Source organism: Macaca nemestrina, chromosome 16, assembly GCF_043159975.1.
Source record: "Macaca nemestrina isolate mMacNem1 chromosome 16, mMacNem.hap1, whole genome shotgun sequence".
In the NCBI taxonomy this organism is placed as follows: Eukaryota; Metazoa; Chordata; class Mammalia; order Primates; family Cercopithecidae; genus Macaca; species Macaca nemestrina.
Window position 1 is genome coordinate 17672602 of NC_092140.1, and position 25674 is coordinate 17698275.

Below are 25674 nucleotides of genomic sequence, written 5' to 3' on the forward strand. Positions count from 1 at the left end.
TTATACCTAGAGAAGAGTAGAGAAAGGAAAGGGGCACAGATAGTTCTTCCCACCCCTGCTTATCCCCGTTAGTGCCACCAGGTCTTCTTCAGCTCTAAGCTGCACTTTTCTGCCTTCTCCCATTCAAGTGATCTCTGTCTCCCCAGGGGTGTTGGAGAATTTTAAATTAAATTCTAGGATCCCTCCTTCTCCTTTGTGTCTTTGAGATCTTTGAATAGGGTTTATAGTAGGCAACTTGTAGCTCAGGTTAGTTTGTTCAAGTTCCAGACAAGATGACATTTACTTTTGAAGACCTGGTTCAAATTTTGTCTCCTAAAAGTATTCTGGATACACTAATTATACTTGGCTATCGGCACTAAATCTCAGTAGAATTGATTCATACAGGTACTTTAAAATTCATTAACAATCATATTCTATAACTTTTCTGCTGTTCTTAATTTCCAACTTGTAGGTAGGACTTATATCTTATCCTTGTAATATAACCCCACAACTTTGGAGTAAGTTGGTCTGAAATGCTGGTGTTTCCAAATATATTTTAATGGCAAGATTATTTTTACCTGGTCTCATGTTGATTACTTGGATATTACTGGAAGATCCAAAATGAAGTTGATTATAGAACTGAGATCTTGGTTTTTCCATTTTTCTCTAGCATTATCCATAACCAAACTTCAGGTATGATTATATGACATTAAGTTAGCTTTACAGTGGAAGATGTGCCAATGTGTAGTGTATAAAATACTAACATTATTTTCTTTTGACTTCTTTTTGTAGAATCAGATTATTCTTATTACAACTTAATCCTGAAGAAAGCTGGACAGTTTCTAGACAATTTACACATCAACCTCTTAAAGTTTGCTTTCTCTATAAGGGCATACTCCCCAGCTATTCAGATGTTTCAGCAGGTGTGTAAAAATATCCAAACTGTATTGGACAAAGAGGCATGCTAGCAATGTACATAGAGCTCTTTAATATGAACATCTTTAGTTCAAAATGATCTACAAGTTTATAGTTGGTTCCATAGCCTATCATTGATTATGTTATTATTGTTGTCATTTATTATAATGTAATTGAATATATTCTGTAATTTTTATAGTTATTTGGGATAAGGAAATTATGGGGACAAATCATTGAAATGAAGTATCATAAAAATTTTAATAGAATTTTTTCAATAACTTTGAAGCATGCCTTTCCTAGGATAAAGTTGATTTTATTAAAATATTTCTTAGATTCTGCATACATATAGATGTTTTTCACTTTAATTGGAGCAATAACTTAATAGTAGTTGATGAGTTATTTTAATCAAAGTAATGTGTGAGGGTTTTAAAATCGTTTTGTAATTATCAACTACTGTAGCTAAATATAATCTTTGAAATCTTAGATTGCAGCTGATGAGCCACCACCAGATGGTTGTAATGCATTTGTGGTTATCCATAAGAAGAACACCTGTAAAATTAATGAGATTAAAAAGCTGCTGAAGAAAGCTGCTTCAAGGTAAATTAATAATAGCCTATAATGAAAGAAGTGGTTATAAAGAGGACAGTTCAATAGCAGAAACTTCTTATAATAAAAAAATTTAATATTCTAAGACATCGTATATTCAAGAATGTGATTTGTATTGAAAACCTTAATATATCTGAGAATGTTTTGTCTTGATAAGCTTTTGATTTTAGCATATAAATTGTGCCAAAATAACATAAAATATATGAAATGTTTCATATAAGCATAACTTGTTTTTTGAAATAAACATGCAAAACTATGAATGTATTTGGTTTATATCGCTTTAAATATAAACTGAATATATACCTGGGGAATAAGAAAGTAATCAAAACAATAGATGCGGTTGCTTCCTATATACAAAACTTTTTTTTTTTGCTTTTTTGAAAGTAATTAAGAAATGGCAAATCAGAAGTAAATTATTAATTTATTAGTGATTTTTTAGAGTAATACTGCCAGTATATTTTATTGCCTGATTATAATTTAAAAATAAAGTAGTTTCATTAATTTTGAAAGAGCTCTATTAAACAGTAATATATATTTATGCATATTAATACTTCTCACTTGTTAAACCATTTCTAACGTTTTCTTATACTTGTATTGATTTTAATATACAAAAGGCTTCTATTTTTATGTAGCCGAATTTTCCTGTGAATGTGACTTCTATATTGTTTTTATACTAACAGTTTTTCCCGAACCTGATTGGAAGATTTTACTAATTATTTCTGTAGCTTTCTTAAAGTTTTTCCTTTTATTTTACATTAAACTTTTAATCTATCTGTAATTTATTTTCATCAAAAGGTAGAATCCAACCAGATTTTTTTCCTCAGGTAGCTAGTCAATTGTATTCATTATATTTATGTTATGGTCTATTTCGTAGCTCTTTGTTCTGCTCCATTATGTATTTCTTATAGTAGTGTCATACTGTTTTAATATTTGCTGCTTTATTATCCAGTTTCTGACAGGAGGATTTCTTCTTCATTGTGGCTCTTTTTCCTGCAGAATGCCTTAGCTCCTTGTGTTTGTTGATGTTTTTAAATTAACATTGGAATCCTTTTCCTCCCCAAGCTCCCGTTCCCCAAAAGCCTTGTTAGAATTATGTTAAAAGTATTGGTTAATTTAAGAAAAATTTACATCTGTGTTGTATTGAATCTCTTATCAGATAACATGGTATGTTTCTCTGTTCATACCTGCTTTTAAAACTTAAAGGCAGAAATAATTGCTTTATTTTATCAATTATTTTTTCATCGATTGAGACGGATACAAGGTTTTTCTCATTGGACATACTAATGTATTACAAAATACTTTGAAATATTATACCTTCTTTTCAGTTCTGAGGAAAACTACTGGTTATTAATGGTGTGAGATTATCTTAATTTGCTTTTGAATTAGATTGCTTTCATTTTGTTTTCATGTTTCTGCTTTAATAAATGAATAACTGTACATGTATTGAAATTATTTGACATCTTTAATTTTTATCAGTCATTGTACTTTCATATAGTGACTTAGGCAGTCATGTTATTCTTATTCTGAATGAGTTAATATAGGAATTATCTATTCCTTTATGGCATTATTAGACTCACTATAAAATTGTTAACACTAGTGTATATTTTTTCCTTTCCTAGTGCATCTTTTAAAGGAAATTTTGTAATGTTTAAAATTTATTGTCATTGATTTCTGATGTCAAATTTTAAAATTATAGAAACTAATGTACCTTGAAGGTTACAAAAGAAATTAACATCAAACTATTAGGAAAGTCAATCTGCCACGGGCCCTGTGAGTCCTTGCATGTTCTTTCTTGGTCTGACCAGCAAAAAATGCCAGGTCCTGACCACTCTTTACCTGGGCCATTTCTCAGGGTTGTGTTTGCAGTGAGCACCCTTGAGGAATGAGGTAATGTTTGCCTTTGGGATTGGGGGCAGGGAGCAAGCATGTTTTATTGCTTACTATAAAACAGTGCTTCCCCAAGCCCAGTGTTCCTTAATGGAAACATATGCCAACTCTGTAGGATCCATCTAAGTCCATATTTTGTCACCCCCCGTGGGACTTTGGGGGCAAGCATAATAATGCTTATACTGCTTGCTCTATGTCATGAGCAATAAAGTCGTTTGTCTTTGACCCAGGAGTCTTATGTCTTCTATCAGAACCCATAAAAGAATAAAAGGCTAACTTATTAGTTTGTAAGTCAGGTAAAATCATACCTTAGATTTTTGCAGTTCTTGATAGTTTTGGAGACTGCTATGGGTGGGATGTTGACTGACACATAGCTTCTGGAAGAGGAAGTTCCTAAGGGCCCATGGGTCAAGAAGAAAAAGGGTCAACACTTAACATTTCTTCCCACTGCCTGCCTCTTTCTCCCTGTGCTCTTGGTGGGTGATAGCAGTCTCCTGATTGTGTTGTAGTCCAATACATGTTCCTTGATCTGTGCTCCTAAGGAAAAGGCACTCAAATTTGTCTGATTTAATGGATTATTGTTTTGGCTCTGATTATATAACTGGTATTGGTATTTTACATGCTTAAACTGTGAATGCTGTCAATGTTTGTGAAGCCCAGAGGGAAACTCTCATTCAGAGACTACCACACATAGACACTCCCAGGTGGCCCAGCAGAAACAAAGAATCAATCCCAGGAAGAGAAAGGACAATCACAACTTTATATAGACTTCATAGCTGTTGGACCACCCAGAGAGACTGTTTCCAAGTACAATGGTGCCACCTGCCTGACTCAGCCACTTAGTACACACCCCTTTTTAAAATGAGCAGTTCTTAAGCTGCTGCTAAGCTCTTGTTGAAACTGAACGCCTGACCCATGGAGGCCTTGTGACTCTACCATATGACATTTACATTTTCACGTAGTTCAACTAGGAGTCAGTGTCTGGCAAGGTGAAAGGGACCCAACAAGCCTCTCTGCTCAAATGGAAATTATATATTCAAAAGCACAGCTTCTTGGCCCTAGCATGATACCAGGTATATGTGAAAAAGTGGCAGCTACTCTTTTGGGAGTGAACCCATTTCACTACCTGAAGTAAGGTCACTGGCTCAAAAGGGCCCTCAATTCACAGTGGTTTCCCTAAATGCCTGGGCCAGGCTGCTGGTATGTTTAACTAAGTTAACAGCTGGTGGGATCTTTGGACTGCCTCTGCTACCATTCCACCAGACGTAAGCCTTGTAAAACCAAAAGCCGAAGTGGTCACTCTACTCAGTGGGCAGAACTCAAGGCCGTCATCCTCTCCCTGAACAAAATCTGACCCCTTGATTAAATATAATACATTTATACTGACTCTTCTGCTGTTGCCAATGGCCTACCTGTCTGGTCTGCCACTTGGAAGACTACAGATGGGCAGATTAAAAATAGCACTCCTTGGGGCTTACACACTGCAAAAGTAATTTACACTTGCCCATCTGACAGTCTGGTGTACTCCTATAGATGTACATATTATAAACCCATTCCCTGATAAGTGTGAATAGAGACAAGCTGACTATGCCAAGACTGTGTGAAGCCCTGACTGCTCTTTACCATGGCCTTTTCTCAGGGTGTTTTCAGTAAGTGACTTTGAGGGATAAGTTAATGTCTCCCCATGGGACAAAGGACAGCTTACTTACTGCTTGTTATTAAATGATGGGTTTCCCACACTCAGTGTTCGTTAGATGTGATCCATACCCACTGCCTGTGTAGAATTCTTGTGGGTCCATCTTCTCCCTATGGGATGTGGGGCCATGAGGAACCCATGTAAACATACTAATGCTCATGTTGCTTGCTGTGCCACAAGTATCAAGTTCTTTGTTTCTGACTCAGAAGTTTCTGTCTGTTGCCATAATCCATGAAACAGTAAAAAGCTAACTTACTGGCTTGTAAGTAGGGTAAAACAATTCTGCAGCCTTACAGAAACATTCTCCCCGCCTCTCTCTGTATACAGGGTAAAGTTAATAATTTTTTTTTCCTTTTGTGAACTTTAGGCATATACTCTTGGGTTTGTGACCTCTTGTCAACATTGGTCAATGGTTTTTTCTTATTTAAGCATATAATTTGTTTTTACATAGGTTATTTATAGTAATACAAATATTTTAATTTTTTCCTCTCTGTAGGTATGTTTCTCCTTCCTAGATTTTCTTTAGTTTTCATTTTCTTTCAGTTTTTCCAGATTAGGTTTTTATCTTTTTCTAAAGAAATGACTGATAAATTTATTCTGCTTTTTAATTCTAACCTAATACGTTTTGCATTTATGTATTTTCTTCTGTCTGTGGTTGAGCTACACACTTGGTTTGTTTTTCTTTTTTTCAATTATAATATATTTAGGTCATCAAAGTTGCCTTTCTTTACTATGTGGTATTCTCATTGTCCCAATTTCTTAAAATTCTTCTTAATGGTAGTTTTATTTACTTGTTGAAAAGGGAGTACTGGGAGAAAGTTACACTCATTTAGGGTGGTAATGATTGCTGTCACTTTCCCCCAGATATATAGCTCATATTTTATTTTGTTTTAATTTATTTTATTTTTCTGAGACAGAGTCTCACTCTAGTGCCCAGGCTAGAGTGCAGTGGTACAGTCTCACTGCAACCTCTGCTTCCCAGGTTTGAGTTGTACTTCTGCCTCAGCCTCCTGAGTAGATGGGACTACAGGTGCAAACCACCATGCTCAGCTGATTTTTTGTATTTTTTGTAGAGACGGGGCCTTGCTGTGTTGCCCAGGCTGGACTCAAACTCCTGAGCTCAAGCAATCTGCCTGCCTCTGTCTCCCAGAGTGCTGGGATTACTGGCATGAGCTACCACTCTTGGCCTTCATTCATATTTTAATATTATATCTATAAAGTTTTGGGGCAGATCCAGACCATAGATATTTTTGAACCATGGAGGTATGGGAGAGATGAAGAATCAGTTTACTCTTCTTTTTTTACTAGCACGTTCTTGTTTTAAGTGGTAAGGTTGACTGTCAGTTATGATTCTAAGTTGAACAGCATAGGTTTTATAGTAAGTAAACTTTACTCCCAATTTGTGATATAAAGTTATTGTTAATTTGCAACTTCATTAAGAATTTTTCTCTTTCTGTGTCTTTGTAAATATTTTTGGAGATACTGTAAAATTTAGTGTCAGGGACTGCTCTCCAAATGCCACTTCAAATCAATATGACTGTCTTTTTTGTGGCTTTAAACTTTTGTCCCAAATGGAAAGCTGTATGTTTAAAGTTAAAAAAAAATCCTATATGGTCATTATAAAAGAGTTCAAATACTTTAGAAAAATGAAAGTGGAAAGGGAAAATGGCCCATAATTCTGCTAACAGTTTAATATATATTATTTTTTAATGCATATATTTATATACAGATATATTTTAAAAAACATTTATTGTACTATAAAGGGTATCTTAGATCCTTCTCCCATTAAGTTATGTGTTCTTACATGTAAATAAATAAAATTACTTGTATGTATGTTAGGCTGTTTTTGTGTTACTATAAGGAAATACCTGAGGCTGGGTAATTTATTAAAAAAAGAGGTTTAGTTGGTTCATGGCTCTGCAAGCTGTACAAGCATAGCGCGAACATCTGCTTGGCTTCTGGTGAGTGCCTCAGGAACCTTACAGCCATGATGGAAGGTGAAGCTGGAACAGGCATGTCATATAGTGAGAGCAGAAGCAAGAGAGTAAGGGAGGCCCCTGCGAATTGCATTTCAACATGAGATTTGGGGGGGACAAATACCCAAACCATATCATTCTATTCCTAGTCCCCAAAATCTCATGTCCTTCTCACATTGGAAATTACAATAATTTCTTCCCCATGTCTTAACTCATTCTGACATCAAGTCCAATGTCCTCAGTGCCATCTGAGACTCATCTGCTTCCACTTATAAGCCTGTAAAATCAAAACAAGTTATTTACTTCCGAGATACAGAGATGGTGCAGGCATTGGGTAAACATTCCTGTTACCAAAGGGAGAAATTGGCCGAAAGAAAAGGGTAACAGGCCCCATGCAAGTCTGAAACACAGTAAGGCAGGCACTAAATCTTAAAGCTGTCATGTAATCCTTGACTCCATGTCCCACATCCTGACGTACATCCTGGTGGGCTCCCTAGGCCTTGGGCAGCTCCAGCCCTCTAACTTTGCAGGATGCAATCCATGTGGCTGCTGTCATGGGTTGGGGTTGAGTACCTCTGGGTTTTCCAGGCAGAGTCTGCAAGCTACTAGTGAATCTACCATCCTTGGGTCTGAAGGGTTGCAGCCCCCCCTCCACTAGCTTCACTAGGCAGTATCCAGGTGGGGACTCTGTGTGGGGGTTCTAACCCCACATTTCCTCTATGCACTGCCCTAGTAGAATATCTGTGGGGGCCTGGCCTGTGTAGCAGGCTCCTGCCTGGGCACTAGGCTTTTCCATACATCCTCTTAAATCTAGGTGGAGGCCTCCAAACCTCCTTCATGCTTGCCTTCTGAGCATCTGCAGACGTGAGACCATCTATAAACTGCCAGGGCTTATGGCTTGTGCCCTCTGGAGCTGTGATGTGAGCTTTACCCCCACCCCTTTGAGCTGAGGGTGAAACTGGAGCAGCTGGATGCAAGTTGCAGCCTGCTGGCATGGCACAGGGCAGTGAGCATTCTTTCCTTTTAGGCATCAGGGCGTATGAGGAGAGGGGCTGCCTCATATAGCTCTGAAATACCTTCCAGGCCTTTTCTTCACTGTCTTGGCTGTCAGCTCCTGGCTCCCTTTTAGTCACACAAATCTCTCTAGCAAGTGGTTGCCCAATAGCCCACTTAGATTCTTCCCCTGAAAATGGGCTTTTTCTTTTCTGGCTAGGGCTGCGAAATTTTCAAACTTATGTTCTGTTTCCCTCTTAAATATGAATTCCAACTTAAAGCCATTTCTTTGTTCCTGCCTCTGAGCATACATTGTTAGAAGCAACCAGGCAACTTCTTGAACACTTTGATGCTTTGAAATTTCTTCCACCAAATATCTTAAGTCACCCTTTAAGTTCAAACTTCCACAGATCCCTAGGGCAGAAGCACAATGCAGCCAAGTTATTTGCTGAGGCATAACAAGGGTGACCTTTACTCCAGTTCCCAAAAACTTGACCTGCCATGTAGTAGATGCTGAAAAATATTGAGTGAATGATACCATAATGAAATGAATAAATAAGTTTGATTATTCCACTCCTTGGGGTAGATATATAGGTAGTTTACACTAAACAATATGTAATTGAACTTCCTTGTACATACATCTTTGCACCGTTACCTTGATTATTTTCTTAAATTTCTGGAACTGAAATCTCTAGGTAAGTACATGTATATTAAAATGTATACTCCAGAATTGTCTTCTGGTTTTACACTCTACTTCTAAAATTTTTACCAATGCTAATTTGTATTAATTCTCTTTAACACCTTAGTCAATTCAGTAAATGAAAATTGCTACTTTTAAATATAATTATTTAATTTTTAAAGATTGTTTTCCTCTTATCCAGCCATCCTCTGTAAGTATAATTTTTCTACCTATGATATATCCAAGCCGTTCCTGAATTAATCATAAAAGAAAAATTTGAAAATTATGTTGTCTATAGGTACAGGAAGGAAGGTGCTGTTGATCACAGACTCAGCAAATGGTAGAGAGCCCTTACCTTTGTGTGTAAAGTCTCTTCCGTTTCCTCTAATTTTTCCTTTTATATTCAACCTCAAGATTTATATGCTAGCATAGTTTTATTGGCAGCCTTTCTAGTTTTCAACAGTAGTCAATTCTTTGAAGGAATAATTTCTCAGACTTACATTAAAATTTAAGATTCCTTATATAAATTACTAAATGTACTTCTGTGATACTGATTTGATAAAATCAGATTTATAAAATGATAATCCTGCTGCTATATAAGTGACATTTGAGTTCCAAGGTTTCAGTTAAAATTTATGAGAATAATTTTAATACTTTCGTCCAAGAATCTCTTTCACTTCTCTTTTCAAATGTGAAGTATGATTTTGTATCCTTTTAGCATTTATTAATAGCATCTCATGAAGAAAGAGCAAATTCAATGTCTCTTGTTTTGCACATTCATGTCTCTTCATCTGTTACAGAGAAGATCAGTAATGAAGTGAAATTCTATTTGGGGCTAAGATTCTATTGATTTTATACTTCAACTATCTAAACATTGACAGTAGTATTTTAAAAATCACATCTTGAATAGCAGTAATCAAATTAAAGTAGATAAATGTGTGAATATTTTATAGTTGAATGAAAAGTTTATTTAAAAAGTGGAAGGGTATACATACTGTACAAGCCAAACTATAAACTAATATAAGGATGCTTGAATTATATAATTTTCTAGACTTTTAATAACATTTCTATATTGATGTTGAGTAATATCACAAATTCTAAGCCAAATAACTGTGGAAATCTCTCAAATTATTCTGTTAGTCAATAAGATTGAATGCTTGAATGATTTTGATTTAGAATATGTTGAGTCAGTAAGTAGTTAAGCTAGAATTGAATCAAATTCTGCCTGATGTCAAAACCCAGCTTTTTTTTTCCACCAACATGCTGTAGGAATGTTACTCATACCCTTTTTTCTTCTGTCCTTAACATCTGTTATCCAAAGGTAGTAACTGACTGAAAGATTGTAGAGATCAGAATTCACTAAATACAAGGTTATTTCTCAACATCCTTGTTACTCTGAACTTCCTTATCTCTTGGTTTGCTTTCTACCTGTATAAATTGCCAAAACATATGGGCTTTGGAATTCCATAAACAGGAGTTGAAATTCTGGCTTTCCGTTTGATCTTTTCTGGAATAGTTAACTTATCTGAACCTCAGAAATTTAAAAGTTTCAGTGATGGTAGCTGTCTTAATTTTTTTGTGAAATAGAATTTACTAATAAGTATAAAGAACCTAGCATGGTGCCTGGCAAATAAGAAATCAGTTAAAGTCTGTTTCTTGTAATAGTGCTAGACCATAAGAGTCCTGGTTTCTTTGCTTATACTTGGGGATTTGATGAGTACTTGTTCATACTAAGTACGGATAATCTTTGAATAAGGTAGTACTTTTGCTTTGTTCCTTGAATATTTGTACCTTGTTTTCAGGAAATACAAGCTGTAATGAAAAATTATAACCTTCTAATAGAATAAAATATAAATTTTATTTCACTGAAAATTGTGTTGCCATTATATGTTATTGCTTAAAGACAATAAACCTTGTTGGGAAATAAAGTATTTTTAATATTAGATTTGGGTTAACCAAATTCTTTATTTCTTTTCTGTCATTTAGTTCAAGTTGTGTGTACAAAGTCATCACAGGAAATTTAAATTCTTTTTCTGTGATTATGTATATTATGAATTGTTTGATAAGCAGCAGTTATACAGAATTGATATGCTATCGACTTTCAATTCTTTCAAAACTTTGTGTTTTGCTTTTATCTTAGGACTAGACCTTATCTATTTAAAGGAGATCATAAATTTCCCACAAACAAAGAGAACTTACCAGTGGTGATTCTCTATGCCGAAATGGGTACTAGAACATTTAGTGCATTTCACAAAGTATTGTCTGCAAAAGCTCAAAATGAGGAAATTCTGTATGTTCTTCGCCATTATATTCAGGTATGTGCTTGTTTTTTCCAAGATTACTTTTGGCTGTAGAAAAAAACAATTATTATGATAATTTTCTTACTAGATTTAAATAGTAATTTTCACCAGAATAGTTATCTTGTTTTAACTTAACAAATATGACTTGCATGTGGGAAAATATGTTGGGATTCTGTCTCTTCTGGGGGTATGATGTCTATAACTCTTTGCCTTATATCTGGCACAAATTTAAAACTTGGATAAAAAACAAAAACATACTTCAATAATGTGTATAATATTTGCTAAGAATTTGCAATGAAGAAATCTAATTTACTCAGTATACTGATAATATATACAGTATTAGATCAAAGTACAAAGCATGGTGTTGGAGTACTGTTAACTCTTTCTTTAGAGACCTGACTACTTTTCATTCAGGCATCTGGTATGTGCTGTATTGTTCCCCATTCTGTTAGCTTCCCATTGCTATGACACTATCACATTTTTCTGTTTTAATGATTTCATAGCACTTATTACTATATCTCAAGTTTAACACTTTCAGCACACATACATGCACACACACACACACACACACACACACACACGTGCGTATGAATACAATGGCCATTAGAGGAAGGACTTCGCTTTTTTACTACTGTCTTCCCAACATGGAGTACTTTAATTTGCATTTCCCAAATTAAGATTTATATACTAATATCTAATGTAATTAAAACCTTACGAATATATTTGTAAATTGCCTGTCCATAGCCTTTGCCTATTTTTGAATTGGATTCTTTTTTTTTCTCATTGGTTTTTAGGTGTTTTTAATATATTTTGAATACTAATCTTCCATACTTTGCAGCATCTTCTCCTAATGCATTTCTGGTCTGGTATTTTTTAAAAAATTGTTTATGACATCTTTTACAAATATTACTTGTGATATAGTCAGATTTACTCAACTTTACCTTAATGATTTCCTTTATTGATGTTATAAGGACATTCTCTTGTAAGAGCTGAAGTTCTATTTTTTGTTTTGGTTTTTAATCCATCTGGAATTTATTTGAATATACTATGGGGTAGAGATATAATTCTGTTTTTTTCCATATGGAAAATTATTGGTCTTCACATACTTCATTGAACAGTCAAGTCTTTATTCTACTCCATCATATGCCAAATTTTTATATAGACATGTATATATTTTTAGACTTTCCATTCTGTTGCAGTGATATGTATGTCTATTCTACACAAATATAATATTTTAATTGGTGTAGTTTAAAATATATTTTGATATCTGGTAGTACAGCTCTGCTTCTTAGTTTTTGTTTTTCTAAATACCTTGACTCTTCTTGCATGATATGTAGCCATGTTAATTTTAGAATTAGTTGGCCAGGTTCCATGAAACATGTTGTTGGGATTTCATATGGGAATGAATTGGACCTTTCTGATTAATTTTGAAGAGACTTTTTCTTCATATATATTGAGCTTTGCCTTCTATGAACATATTTTTATTTCACAATCTAGTCAGATGTCTTTTTGAAAAGTATCATCTGTGATGTACAATGTTGGTTTTCAACAATCACACAGAGTCATCTGTCAGTCACCTTAGTACCATCACATTCACATACAGATTCTTGTAGGAACATATGTTTTCAATTTACTTGGATAAATGCCTGGAAGTTCTATTGCTGAGTTGTATGGTAAGTCAATGTTTAACTTCATAATAAACTATAGCAAACTGTCTCTCAAAGTGACTGTACAATTTTTCATTCCCCTTAGCCAGGAAAGATAATTTCGCTGCTCTAAATCCTAACCACCATTTGTTAATGTCAGTTTTTTTATTATAGCTGTTCTAGGTACACAGTGGTATCTCACTGTGGTTTTAATTTGCATTTCTCTAATGACTAATGAAGTTGTCTGACTTTTCATAAGTTTCTTTTTGGTGAACTTTTTTTGTTGAGTTTTCAGAGTTCTTTATATGTTCTAGATATAGGTCCTTTATGAGATACATGATTTACAAACATATTCTATGAGTTTGTGAATTACCTTGTCATTCTCTTAATGTGTTTTGCAGAGGAAGAGTTTTTAATTTTGATTAAGTCCAGTTCATCATCTTTTTTTTATAGATTATATTTTTCATATTATACCTAAAAACTCATCACCAATCTCAAGGTCATGCAGATTTTATTCTAGGCATTTTATAGTTTTATGTTTACACATAGGTTTATGATCCATTTGAGTTAAGATTTGTACAACTTGTGAGATAGATGTTGAGATTTATTTTTCTGCATATGGATATCCAGTTGTTTCAACATTTGTTTAAAAGACTATCCTCCTCCATTGAGTTTCGTTTATCCACTTGTAAAATATAAATGACCCTATTTGTATGGGTCTATTTCTGGCTTTGCTTTTCTGTGCTATTAATCTATCTGTCTCTCCTAACATCAATACTACACTGCTTGATTACTCTAGCTTTATAGCCTTGAGATCAGGTTGTGTTAGTCTTCCAGCTTTGTTACTCTTTTTCAGAATTGTTTTAGCTAATCTAATTCCTTTGTCTCTTCCTGTGAACTTTCAAATCAGCTTGTCTGTATCTACAAAAAATCTTGCTGGCATTTTGATTGAGATTACAATCAACATATAAATTAAATTTGTGAGAGAACATCTTAAAAATATTCAGTCTTCCAGTTGATGAAAATTATATTTCTTGATTTATTTAGACAGCCTTTGATTTCTTTCATCAGTGTTTTTCTTCTTTTTCAACCTACATGCCATTTATCTTTTTTAACCTTAATGATTAGGACTTTTAGTCAATGTTGAATGGGAAGTGGTGAGGGATGATATCCTTGCCTTTTTCCTGATTTGGGGAGAAAGCGTTTGGTCCTCCACTGTTAACTATTATATTAGAGGCAGGGTTTATTTTTAATTTTTTAAGTTCTGGGATACATGTGCAGGATGTGCAGGTTTGTTACATAGGCAAATGTGTGCCGTGGTGGTTTGCTGCACCTATCAACCTATCACCTAGGAATTAAGCCCAGCATGCACTGTGTAGTATTTTATGGTGCATGTGTACCACATTTTCTTTATCCAGTTTACTGTTGATGGGCATTCAGGTTGATTTCCATGTCTTTGCTTTGTGAAAAGTGTTGCAGTGAACATATGCATGCATGTGTGTTTATGGTGGAGCAATTTATATTCTTTTGGGTATATATACCCAGTAATGGGATTGCTGGGTCGAATGGTAGTTCTATTTCAGGTTCTTTGAGGATTGCCATACTACTTTAAATGAACTGGTTTACAGTACCACCGGCAGTGTATGTGCATTCACTATTTTCTGCAGCCTCACCAGAATCTGTTATTTTTTGACTTTTTAATAGTAGCCATTTCTGACTGATACAAGGTGGTATCTCATTGCGGTTTTGATTTGCATTTCTCTAATGATTAGTAATATTGAGCATATTTTCATATGGTTTTTGGCCACAGCATATGTCTTCTTTTGAAAAGTGTTCATGTCCTTTGCTCACTTTATTTATTTATTTATTTATTTATTTATTTATTTATTTATTTATTTTAGACAGAGTGTTGCTCTTTCACCAGGCTGGAGTGCAGTAGCGTGATCTCAGCTCACTGCAACCTCTGCCTCCTGGGTTCAAGCAATTCTCCTGCCTCAGCCTCCCAAGTAGCTGGGATTATGGGCATCCACCAACATACCCAGCTCCTTTTTGTATTTTTAGTGGAGACGGGATTTCACCATTTTGATCAGGATGGTCTCAATCTCTTGACCTCATGATCCACCCACCTCAGCCTCCCAAAGTGCTGGGATTATAGGCATGAGCCACTGCGCCCAGCCTTTGCTCACTTTTTAATGAGGCCATTTATTTTTTGCTTGTAAATTTAAGTTCCTTGTAGATTCTGGATTTTAAACCTTTGTCAGAAACATAGTTTGCAAATATTTTCTCCCATTATGTAGGTTGCCTGTTTACTCTGTTGATAATTTCTTTTGCTGTGCAGAAGCTCTTTAGTTTAATTAGGTCCCATTTGTCAATTTTTGTTTTTGTTGCAATTGCTTTTGGTGTCTTCGTCATGAAATCTTTGTCAGGGACCATGTCCAGAATGGTATTTCCTAGTTTATCTTCTGAGGGTTTTTATAGTTTTATGCTTTACATCAAGTCTTTAATCCATTTTGAGTTGATTTTTTATATGGCATAATGAAGGAGCCCAGTTTCAGTCTTCTGCATATGGCTAGCCAGTTTTCCCAGCACCATTTATTGAACAGGGAGTTCTTTCCCCATTGCTTGCTTTTGTCAGCTTTGTCAGAGATCAGATGGCTGCAGGTGTGCGGCATTATTTCTGGGCTCTCTATTCTGTTCTATTGCTCTGCATGTCTGTTTTTATGCCAGTACCATGGTGTTTTGGTTACTGTAACCTTCAGCTTTGTTCTTTTTGCTTAGGTTTACCTTGACTATTTGGGCTCATTTTTGTTCCATATGAAATTTAAAATAGCTTTCTTTAATTCTGTGAAGAATGTCTTTGGTAGTTTGATGGGAATAGCCTTGAATCTGTAAATTGTTTTGACAGTGTGACTATTTTAACAATATTGATTTTTCCAATCCGTGAGCCTGGAATGTTTTTCCATTTGTTTGTGTCATCTCTGATTTCCTTGAGCAGTGTTTTGTATTAATAATTCTCATTTTAGAGATTCACCTCCCTGGTTGGTTGTGGTCATTAGTATTTTATTTTTGTGGCAATTGTAAATGGGATTACATTCCTGATTTGGCTGTCAGTTTGGATGTTGTTTCTGTATAAAAATGCTAGTGATTTTTGTACATTGATTTTGTATCCGGAAACTTTGCTGAAGTTGTTTATCAGATCAAGGAGCTTTTGTGCAGACTATGGGATTGTCTAGATACAGAATCATGTTGTCTGCAAACAGGTATAGTTTGTTTGCTTCCTCTTTTCCTATTTGGATGCCTTTTATTTCTTTCTGTTGCCTGGTTGCTCTGGCCAGGACTTTTAGGACTATGTTGAATAGGAGTAGTGATAAAGGGTATGTTTAAATCCCTTATGTATTCTGATTATTAATTGCTTGTCAGATGGATATTAGTTAAATATTTTCTCCTATTCTGTGGATTGACGCTTCACTGTGTTGATTATTTACTTTGCTGTATAGAAGATTTTTAGCTTGATGTTAACTCCACTTGTCTATTTTAATTGTGTTGCCTGTGCTTTTGAAGTCTCACACAGAAAAGTTTTGCCCAGACCGATGTCCTGGAGCATTGCATTTCTCCAATATTTTCCTCTAGTCATTTCATAGTTTTGGGTCTTATATTTAAGTCTTTAATCTATTTTGATTTGATATTTGTGTATGGTGAGAGATAGTGGTCTGGTTTCATTCTTCATTATGGTTGTTCAGTTTTCATATTGAAAAGACTGTCCTTTCCCCAATGAATGATTTTGGCATGTTTGTCGAAAATGAGTTGGTTCCAAATGAGTTGCTTCCAGTTGTGTAGATTTACATCTGGGTTCTCTATTCTGTTACATTAGTGCCTTTGTCTGAATACGAATTCTTCTAATCCATGAACATGGAATATCTTTCCATTTTTTTGGTGTTCTCTTCGATTCCTTTCATCAGTGTTGTAGTTTCCTTTGTATTAATATAGGTCTTTCACTTCTTTGGTTAAATTAATTTCTAGATATTTCATATTTGTAACTATTGTAACATTTTCAGAATGTTGTTTGCTGTTGGTGTATATAAATAGTAGTGAATTTTGTATATTGATTTTATATCTTGCAACTTTGCTGAATTCATTTATTGGTTGAAACACTTGTTTGGTGGAGTCTTTAGGTTTTTCTAATATAAGATCATATTGTTTGCAAACAAGGGTAATTTGACTTCTTCCTTTCCAATTTGGATGCTCTTTATTTATTTCTCTTACCTTATTACCCTGCCTAAGGCTTCTAGTATTATGTTGAATAAAAATAGTGAAAGGGGGCATTCTTGTCTTGTTCTCCAGATCTTTGAAGAATGGCTTTCAATTACTCACTGTTTCCATATGATTTTAGCTGTGGATTTGTCATATATGGCCTTAATTATTTTGAGTATGTTCCCTCTATACCTAGTTTGTTGTGGGGGGTTGGGGCTTGTCAGAAAGAGATATTGAATTTCATCAAATGCCTTTTCAGCATATATTTAAATTATATGGTTTTTGTGTTCTTGGTTCTTTTAATATGGTTTTATTGATTTGTGTATGTTGATTTGTGTATATTGAACTATCCTCTATCCCTGGGATGAATCTCACTTGATCATGGTGCATGATCTTTTTAAGGTGTTGCTGAATTCATTTTGCTAATATGTTGTTGAGGATTTTTACATCTGTGTTTATTGGTGATATTGGCATATAGTTTTTTTTTTTTTCGTTGTATCCTTGTCTTGTTTTGGTATCAAGGTAATGCTGGCCTTCTAGAATGAATTTGGAGGTGTTCTCTCCTCTTCAAGTTACAGAGCAGAGTTAGAGTTTCCAAGACTGGGGACGGCAGTCCTGCCTTTCCTCTTTGTCTTTGTCCTCAGGCATATTTCTCCCTTTAGGCACTCATGATGTTTCCCATGGGTTGAGGCAGGGACAGGTCTCCTTGCAGAGATCCCCACAATAGTGGGGAAGCTGATGTTGACCTGAATCTCATTTTTTCTAGTGTAGAAACCTAGGAGTCAGGGAAATTTTTCATGTAGTTGTGCTGGGCAGATTGTGGGGAGAGGCATCATAGATATGGAAGTCCAACTTTCTTACTGTCTGCTCAGACTTTTTTCACTTCTCTGGAAAAGCTCTAGAAACTGTCTCATACTCATTTGAGTTCTGGGATATTGCTGGTGACTATCTTGCCACTGTATATTTGTTTATTTTCTATGGTTGGGAGCGAAACCTGCTTGCTTCACTGTCATTTTGGAACCTAGGGACCGGAGACCCATGCATTATTTAGAAGTGTTACCTTACAAATATTTGGTGACATTCCACTTTTTGTTGTTGTTATTGTTATTGATTTCTAGTTTACTTTTGTTATGGTCTGAGATTATACTTTGTATAATTTTTAAAAATGTGTTAAGTTTTGTTTTATGGCTCAGAATATGATTTATTTTCGTGGATGTTCCATGTTCACTTGAAAGGAATGAGTATTCTGTTGTTGGGTAGAATGTTTTCTAAACATTAATTAGGTAATGTTGGCTCATAGATTATCTTTATCCTTATTGACTTTCTGCTTATTTGTTCTATCAGTTGCCTTAAGAGGAATGCTAATATCTCCAGCTATGAATGTAGACTTGCCTGTGTTTCCTTTTAGATCTGTCAGTTTTGTCTCATATGTTTCAAAGTTTTGTATTAATGCTTACATATTAGCATTGTATGTCATTATAGAATTGAGCCCTTTATCATTATGTAATTTACCTCTTTGTTTGAGAAGTATCTCTCTCTGTTGCCCAGAATGGAGTGCTGTGGTACGATCATAGTTCACTGCTGCCTTGAACTCTTGGGCTCAAGTGATCTCCCACTTTAGCCTCCCAAGAAGTTAGGACCACAGGTACGCACCACCACACCCAGCTTTTTAATTTTTGTAGAGACAAGGTCTTGCTATGTTGCCCTGGCTGGTCTCAAACTCCTGGCCTCAAGTGATCCTTTCACTTTGGCCTCCCAGAGTGTTGGGATTACTGGCATGAGCCACCATACCCAGCCTAATTTACCATTTTGTCTCTGATATTATTTTCTGTTCTGAAGTTTATTTTGTCTGCAATTAATATATCTATTCCTACTTTGTTTTGATTAATGTTTGCATGATACGTTTTTGTCTTTTTTTTTTGTTTTAACTTTTAACCTATCTATATCTTTTTATGTAGGTGGGTTTTTATAGGCAGCATATAATTGGATCTTGCTTTTTTTTTTTTTTTTTTTTGAGACGGAGTCTCGCTCTGTTGCCCAGGCTGGAGTGCAGTGGCCGGATCTCAGCTCACTGCAAGCTCCGCCTCCCGGGTTCACGCCATTCTCCTGCCTCAGCCTCCCGGGTAGCTGGGACTACAGGCGCCGCCTCTTCGCCTGGCTAGTTTTTTGTATTTTTTAAAGTAGAGACGGGGTTTCACCGTGTCAGCCAGGATGGTCTCGATCTCCTGACCTCGTGATCCGCCCGTCTCGGCCTCCCAAAGTGCTGGGATTAAAGGCTTGAGCCACCGCGCCCGGCCGGATCTTGCTTTTTTAACCTAATCTGACAATCTCTATTTTTAACCCATGAGTTAGGACATTCATATTTAAAGTGATTTGATATTGTTGGTTTAACAATCTGTCACCTTGCTGTTTCTGTTGATTCCATTTGTGCTTTATTTCTGTGTAATATGTCTTTCTCTAGCTGTCTGTATTTTCTCTTTGTCTTTGGTTTCAGGCATTTGAATATGAGATTTGTAGGTATTTATCCTGTTAGATGTTCTCCAAGTTTTTTGAATGTGTAGATGGGTGTCGTTCACTGATTTTGGAAAATTCTTGACCGATGTTTTTCATTGATCATTGCCACTCCTATTTCCACTCTCTTCCTCCTTTTGGGATTCTGATTATGTCTACGTTACAACGTGTGGTACTGTCCCACAGCTCCTCTGCTCAGTTTCTTCTTGTTGTTTGCTTTTTGGATTTTTTCCTTTTTTTCTCTACTACTTTTTCTTCTTAAATTCAATTTGAATAATTTCTATTGACCTGCCTTGTACTTAACCACATTTTTTTTTTTTTTTTTTTTTTTTTGAGACAGAGTCTCGCTCTGTCACCCAGGCTTGAGTCTAGTGATGCGATCTCAGCTCACTGCAGTCTCCACCTCCTGGGTTCAAGCGATTCTCTTGCCTCAGCCCCCAAGTAGCTGGGATTACAGGCACACACCACCATACCTGGCTAGTTTTTGTATTTTTAGTAGAGACATGGTTTCTCCATGTTGGTCAGGCTGGTCTTGAACTCCTGACCTCAGGCGATCCATTGCCTCAGACTCCGATAGTTCTGGGATTACAGGTGTGAGCCACTGCGCTCAGCCAGCCAATTCTTTCTTTGGCTATATCAAGTTTACCTGTGACTCTGTTGAAGGCCTTCTTTATTTCTGTTACTGTGCTCTTAATTTCTATCATTGCCATTTGGCTCCTTCTTACAGTTTTAATATGTGTGATGAATTTGCCTCTCTGATCATTCATATGTTCTACTTTTTTCATTAGAGCATTTAACATGTTAATCATTATTTTAAATACCCTCCTGAAAATTTCAGCCTCTTTTTTACATCTGATTTTGAAATTGTTGATTTGTCTCTTCAGGCTTTTGTTCCGTTAACTTTTTGGATATCGTGTGATTGTTGTTGATGAAAGCTGAACATTTTGTGTAGGAGCCTTGACCCTGCCTTTAGTGTAGGCCATGCCTTTCATGTCTGCAGGATTGAGCTGTTCTGGTCAGGAGTTGGGTTGGGTTTCACGTTTGTTGTCCACTTGACTTTAGGTCTCCCACTTAGATTTGGATCTTCCCTTTGCACAGCTCCCCAGAGAGAATGTGTTTCTTACAGCTTTCCCACCTCTATTTCAGTGTTATCTTTACTCAACCCTTGTTAGATTGGCCTTGAGGTGAAGGTGAGGGGGCAGGTAAGGAAGGGGATATTCTCTGATGTTCTAATTAAGTTTCTTTTCTAGGCAGACTGTAAATTTGGGCCTCCAGGTTTCTGATCCTCTCTCAGAATGTGGGGCCTGGCCGGTATTCCTGTCCCTCCTTCAGGCTAAGGCTTTCATCTATTCCATTTCTTCTGTCTGCAGTGGGCTTCCACCAGTGCACTATATAGCTACAATTTTGTCACCCTTGCCTCTGAAGATTAAGGTTTTGGTTTTGTAGGGGAGATAGGTCTGAAGTGGATTTCAGCAGTGATTTTCTTTACTCTCTCCCTGTCAGCATTAGAGTAGAAGCTTTCTCAGGACCTCCCCCAGTCTTCCCTGTGCTAGAGGGTTTCAGCCTTGCTATGTCTGGAGCTGCCAGCTTCACACTCTCATGTTAGCCTACATTTAGCCTTTAGCAAGCTATATAGATTTCTAGCTAAATATCTTTACCAGCTTCACTAGCATTTGGTGGTATCTGTCCTAGGTATTCAAATGTTCACCTTCCCATAGGCGCCTTTTTCTTCTGTTATCATTCTCATTCCATCTGCTTTATTTTTTCTTCAGAAAATTTTCTAATACAAAAGCCTAAAAATAATAAACATTTTTATATATACTACCCAGAATTGACAGCTAACATTTTATCTTTTCTTCAAGTTTATTTTTTAATTAATAAAACTTTAAAAATAAAGTTGAAGGTTATTTTGTTTTCCGTTGTCAGTCTCATTCTCTACCCCAACACCAATTGGAGTGTTCTTTTAAATAATAGTGTTCTCACTTCTAGAGATCTTGCTTCATTAGATCTGGCATATTGGTTGGGAATATATAGCATATGCTTCTGAGACCCTCTGATATCTGTCCACTGAAGAAGGAGAAAGATGAGACATTTTAGTTCCAAGAGAGAGGAGGTCATAACTAGGTGGCTCTTAATAAGGATGTAATGCTTATAAAATTATTTTTCCTTGTTTTGAAATATACAATAAATTATTAACTATAGTCACTCGATTGTGCTGCTGAACACTAGATGTTATTCTTCCTAACTATATTTTTATACCTATTAGCCATCCCCTCTGAATCCCCACATCTCCACTACTTTTTCCGTCTTCTGGTAACCATCATTCTAGTCTCTGTCTCCATGACTTCAATGGAATGTTCCTAACACAAATAAATGATAAAATGTTTGAGGTGATAGATATCCCAAATACCCTGATTTGATCATTACATTTTGTATGTTTGTATCAAATTATAACATATACCCCATAAATATATGCAGCTTTTCTGTATCCATAATAATTAAAAATAAAAAATTAAAAAAATTTTTTTTTTCCTAGAGTTGCTTTGATTCCATAGCTTTGCTGCTTACATGGGGAATCCAAAATTTAAGTTTCTTAGAGCTGATTGAAGCTACCTTATAACTTCTCAAAGCAGTAATATATGACTGCAGAGGATGAAAAACTCTTAAGTTACTACTATTTTTGAAGAAACTAGGTATTCTTTGAATTAGAAATTTGTTAGGGTGATCTGTCATCTCTTCCTTCTTTCTTTCCTGCATGCACATTTATTAGATGCTATGTCTGTGTCTGCACTGCTTTGTAACAAATCTTCTCAAAATTTAGTGGCTTAAGGCAGTATTGACTTACCATTTCTCTTTATTCTGTAGGTTGACAGTTGGGGCACTTTTTCTGCTGGTATTGTTCATACTGTGGGGGTCATTCAGTACTAGATTAGAGCTTGAGGATTCGAGTTATTCTGACAGACCTGTATAGCAGTTCAGGCTGATAACTGGAGTTTCTTGGTTCTTTTCTACATGGCCTTTCATCTTCCAAGAGTTAGACTATGATTCTTCACATCATAATGGCTTAGGGTTCCAGAAAGAAAAGAGTAGAACTTGCAATATCTCTTAAGCCCTATGCCCAAGAACTCATGCGATGATACTTCTGCCATGTTATATTAGTCTAAGCAAGTCACAAGGCTAGCCAGATTCAAAAGAATGGAAAAATAGACTCAGTTTCCTGGTGAGAAGTGGCAAGGTCACATTGCAAATGAGTCTGGACATGGGAAGGAGTTACTCACTTGTGGCCTTTTTAATAATCTTCCACAAATGCCTATAAGTTGGGCACCATGCTTAGTTCTAGTGATAGAAGATAAGTAGCTTATTTCAGTATCTTAATTTTGTTTTATATATTTGATAATTTGTGATGCAAGTTCACTTTGCACTGGTATTAATCCCATGGGAGGACTGTAAAACACCTTGCCAATACTGTGTTCCAGTATCAATCCGCTGGCATGAGTGTGGTGAGACAGAACACTCACACAACAAGTTTAGGGAAGCAATTTTATTGCTCACAGATACGCAGCAAGTGACAGTAGACACCTAAGGATTCATGGCAAGCTCATCCCCCAAAGCTTAGGATAGCTGCCTAGGAGGATGGAATCTCACGTGCACATCCTTCATGTTGCACCACGGCTGAGGAACTCTGAAAGCCTGCTCTGCCCTGGGTTTTATACCTAGGAGCAACTTGATGAGCTGTGCTAAAGCATTGCAAGACATCCTGTTCTAGGAGCAATAGGAACAGATCTTGGCCTTACTGGCAATTCCTTCATATTTCTTGCATTTCCAGCACATCATTCTACAGTTATTCTGAGATTTACAAGTGAGAAAGCAAGGAAGAGCTGGGTTGCCAAGATCTTTCGGGGACTTGGCCTACAATAACATCATATAAAATGTATTTTTTTCCCCTCAGTGTTCTTCACATTCTCAATTTTAATTGTTCATTGTATAATTTTGAGTGAGTTATTGCTATTTAGTAGAAGTGGAAAATCTTCAATATTCTTGAGTGTGTTGGCATGTAGATATTTGCATAGTCTACATAAAGATTATCTGTAAAGTGAGATATAAAGTGTGGGTGTGTGTACAATTCGTAAATGATTACATATTTAAGTCATTAATTTCATAAATATTTGTATGCCTCTGTGCCAGGCATTGGTTCATGTAGCAGTGAATAAGAGAGAAACATTCCTTTTTCTCAGAGAACTTCAATTTTTGCGGCAAGAGATGTAAAACAGATTTATGTTAGTGAAGAAAGTGTTTTCAGAAAAACAAATATAGAAGAAGAGGATAGAGAGACATGGGTCTAAAGTGTGCACTCTAAACATTTTACATTGTCTAATTATCTTGTACCAATAATTCTCAATTTTTCCCAACTGAGTTTGCTAGAAGGATGGATACATTCCCATCAATAACAGTAGCACCTTAAGGCTATGATTCTCTATCAGGTAAGGCAGAGATGACAGGCAAATGAGAATAGGAGTGGGAGTGGGAGATACAAGTACAGTTTACCCTTAAGCTTGTGTGAGTTAGAGATACTGACCCCTCATGTTGTTAAAAAATATATGTATAACTTTGGACTCCACTAAAACTTAAGTACTAATAGCCTACTGTTGACTGGATGCCTTACTGATAAACAGTCAATTAACACATATTTTTCATGTCACATGTATTATATTCTGTATTTCTTACAACAGAGTAAGCTAGATACGTAATGTTATTAAGAAAGTCATAAGGAAGAGAAAATATATTTTTCATTAAATAGAAGTGGATCATCATAAAGGTCTTTATCCTCATAGTCATGTTGAGTAGGCTGAGGAGGAAATGGAAGAGGAGAGGCTGGACTTGCTGTTTCAGGTGGCAAGGTGGGAGGAAATCTATGTATAAGTAAACCTGTGCAATTTAAGCCCTTGTTGTTGTTAATTGTCTGTTTGTCTTTTTTAAATGTTCTCCCAAGTGATTCTAATGTGCTCCTGGGGAGCTATGCCCATCTGTTGAGAATCTATCTCAAGTTATTCTTTAGAGAATGTGACCATTAAGTATGCTTCTGTGAGATCATATTAACTATCAAATTATAGCCTTATATTTAATGAATGACATCTTTTATGTTCAAAATAGCTATAATGTAAATTTAGTGAACATGTAATTCTAATAAAAATAGACATATTTATGCTACATTTTTAACATGCCTTTTTGTGGGGGAAAAAATAAATAGAAAAACGAAGATTTTTTTTAACCTGTTGAATTGGTAGTTTGGTTTGCAAATCCAAACTTACTAAACTACAAAACTACAATTCAAATTTTATATCAACACATTTTCAAATGAGGAAAGTAAGTATGAATTTAGGAAACATTTTTATTACTGAGGAGCTAGTAACTTTCCAGAACTAATAATAGAAATTCACTGTATGAAATTGCATTTCTTTTATGAACTGTAACAAGATATGTGGCCTCATAGTTTCGATTCACTTAGCCACCAACTGATTGGTCTTTTGACTAGAAATTCAAAATACAGTTTTAAATTGAGCTGTTATGAAACTGAAAAAGCTAAACAAATTTTCAACTTTGTCAGATTACTGTAATTATAAACAACCCAATTTCTACATGCTATCTTTCATATAATGTGGGCCTGACAAATTAGCAAATTAAATTTTAGTGTGTGCAGCAATGTTAAGTACTTGTCTGAATATCTGAAGCTAACTTTTACATATTCTTATTTGCAAATAGAACAGGCCAAAGAACAGTCACTCTGCCATATGCATATCATTAAGGCTTGGTAGAAAGTTTCTGGAGGAAAGAAGAGAATACAAAGAATAATGCATTACTAAAGTTCTCCTTCCCTCCAATCTCTACCTTTTCTTCTATCATGCAAAACTGTCCCTGTGCAAACCTGAATTAAGCAAAGACACATGGCATCTTCCAGGGAGTTTGCTGAGCTCTAGGTTAAAGTGGTTTTCTAACCCGTTGAGATATGCCAAATGATAATGGTTGCAGTACCACCAACAAGAATTTCAGTCTGGAAGCTGGAACAACTTTAAAACTATTCTGTGTATTCATCCAGGTTGCTTCCTTTTGAATAAAATATGGTGACTTCTCTTGCCTGATGAGGTAATCTCTAGGCGTACATTTAGTATTTGCCCTCTAGAAAGAATAAAATTAAAGGTACTAAAATTCTGATCATAAACATTTCAGACAACTCCGT

At 35.7% G+C, this 25674-nt stretch overlaps 1 protein-coding gene and 1 long non-coding RNA gene across 12 annotated transcripts in view; one reads left to right on the top strand and one right to left on the bottom strand.

Moving 5' to 3' along the window:
* Positions 1–25674, top strand: part of LOC105477465 (UDP-glucose glycoprotein glucosyltransferase 2) — a 247274-nt gene that overhangs the window by 23322 nt on the left and 198278 nt on the right. For all 10 annotated transcript variants that reach the window (XR_011614666.1, XR_011614664.1, XR_011614665.1 and 7 more), the window contains exons 3-5: positions 772–902; positions 1379–1491; positions 10872–11046. Coding sequence is in view for 4 of the 10 variants with exons in the window: in XM_071081146.1 (XP_070937247.1) it covers positions 772–902; positions 1379–1491; positions 10872–11046 (419 nt within the window). In the remaining 6 variants the exon portion in view is untranslated. The remainder of the gene's footprint in view (positions 1–771; positions 903–1378; positions 1492–10871; positions 11047–25674) is intronic.
* LOC105477450 (uncharacterized) lies at positions 1279–22424 on the bottom strand. Of its 2 annotated transcripts, XR_011614668.1 has the most exons (7): positions 22285–22424; positions 10931–11079; positions 9386–9522; positions 7272–7336; positions 5097–5193; positions 3696–3780; positions 1279–1443 (listed from the first exon to the last, which is right to left on the bottom strand). It is a non-coding gene; the product is annotated as an uncharacterized lncRNA (long non-coding RNA). The 2 variants fall into 2 exon arrangements; XR_984688.3 differs by lacking the exon at positions 9386–9522.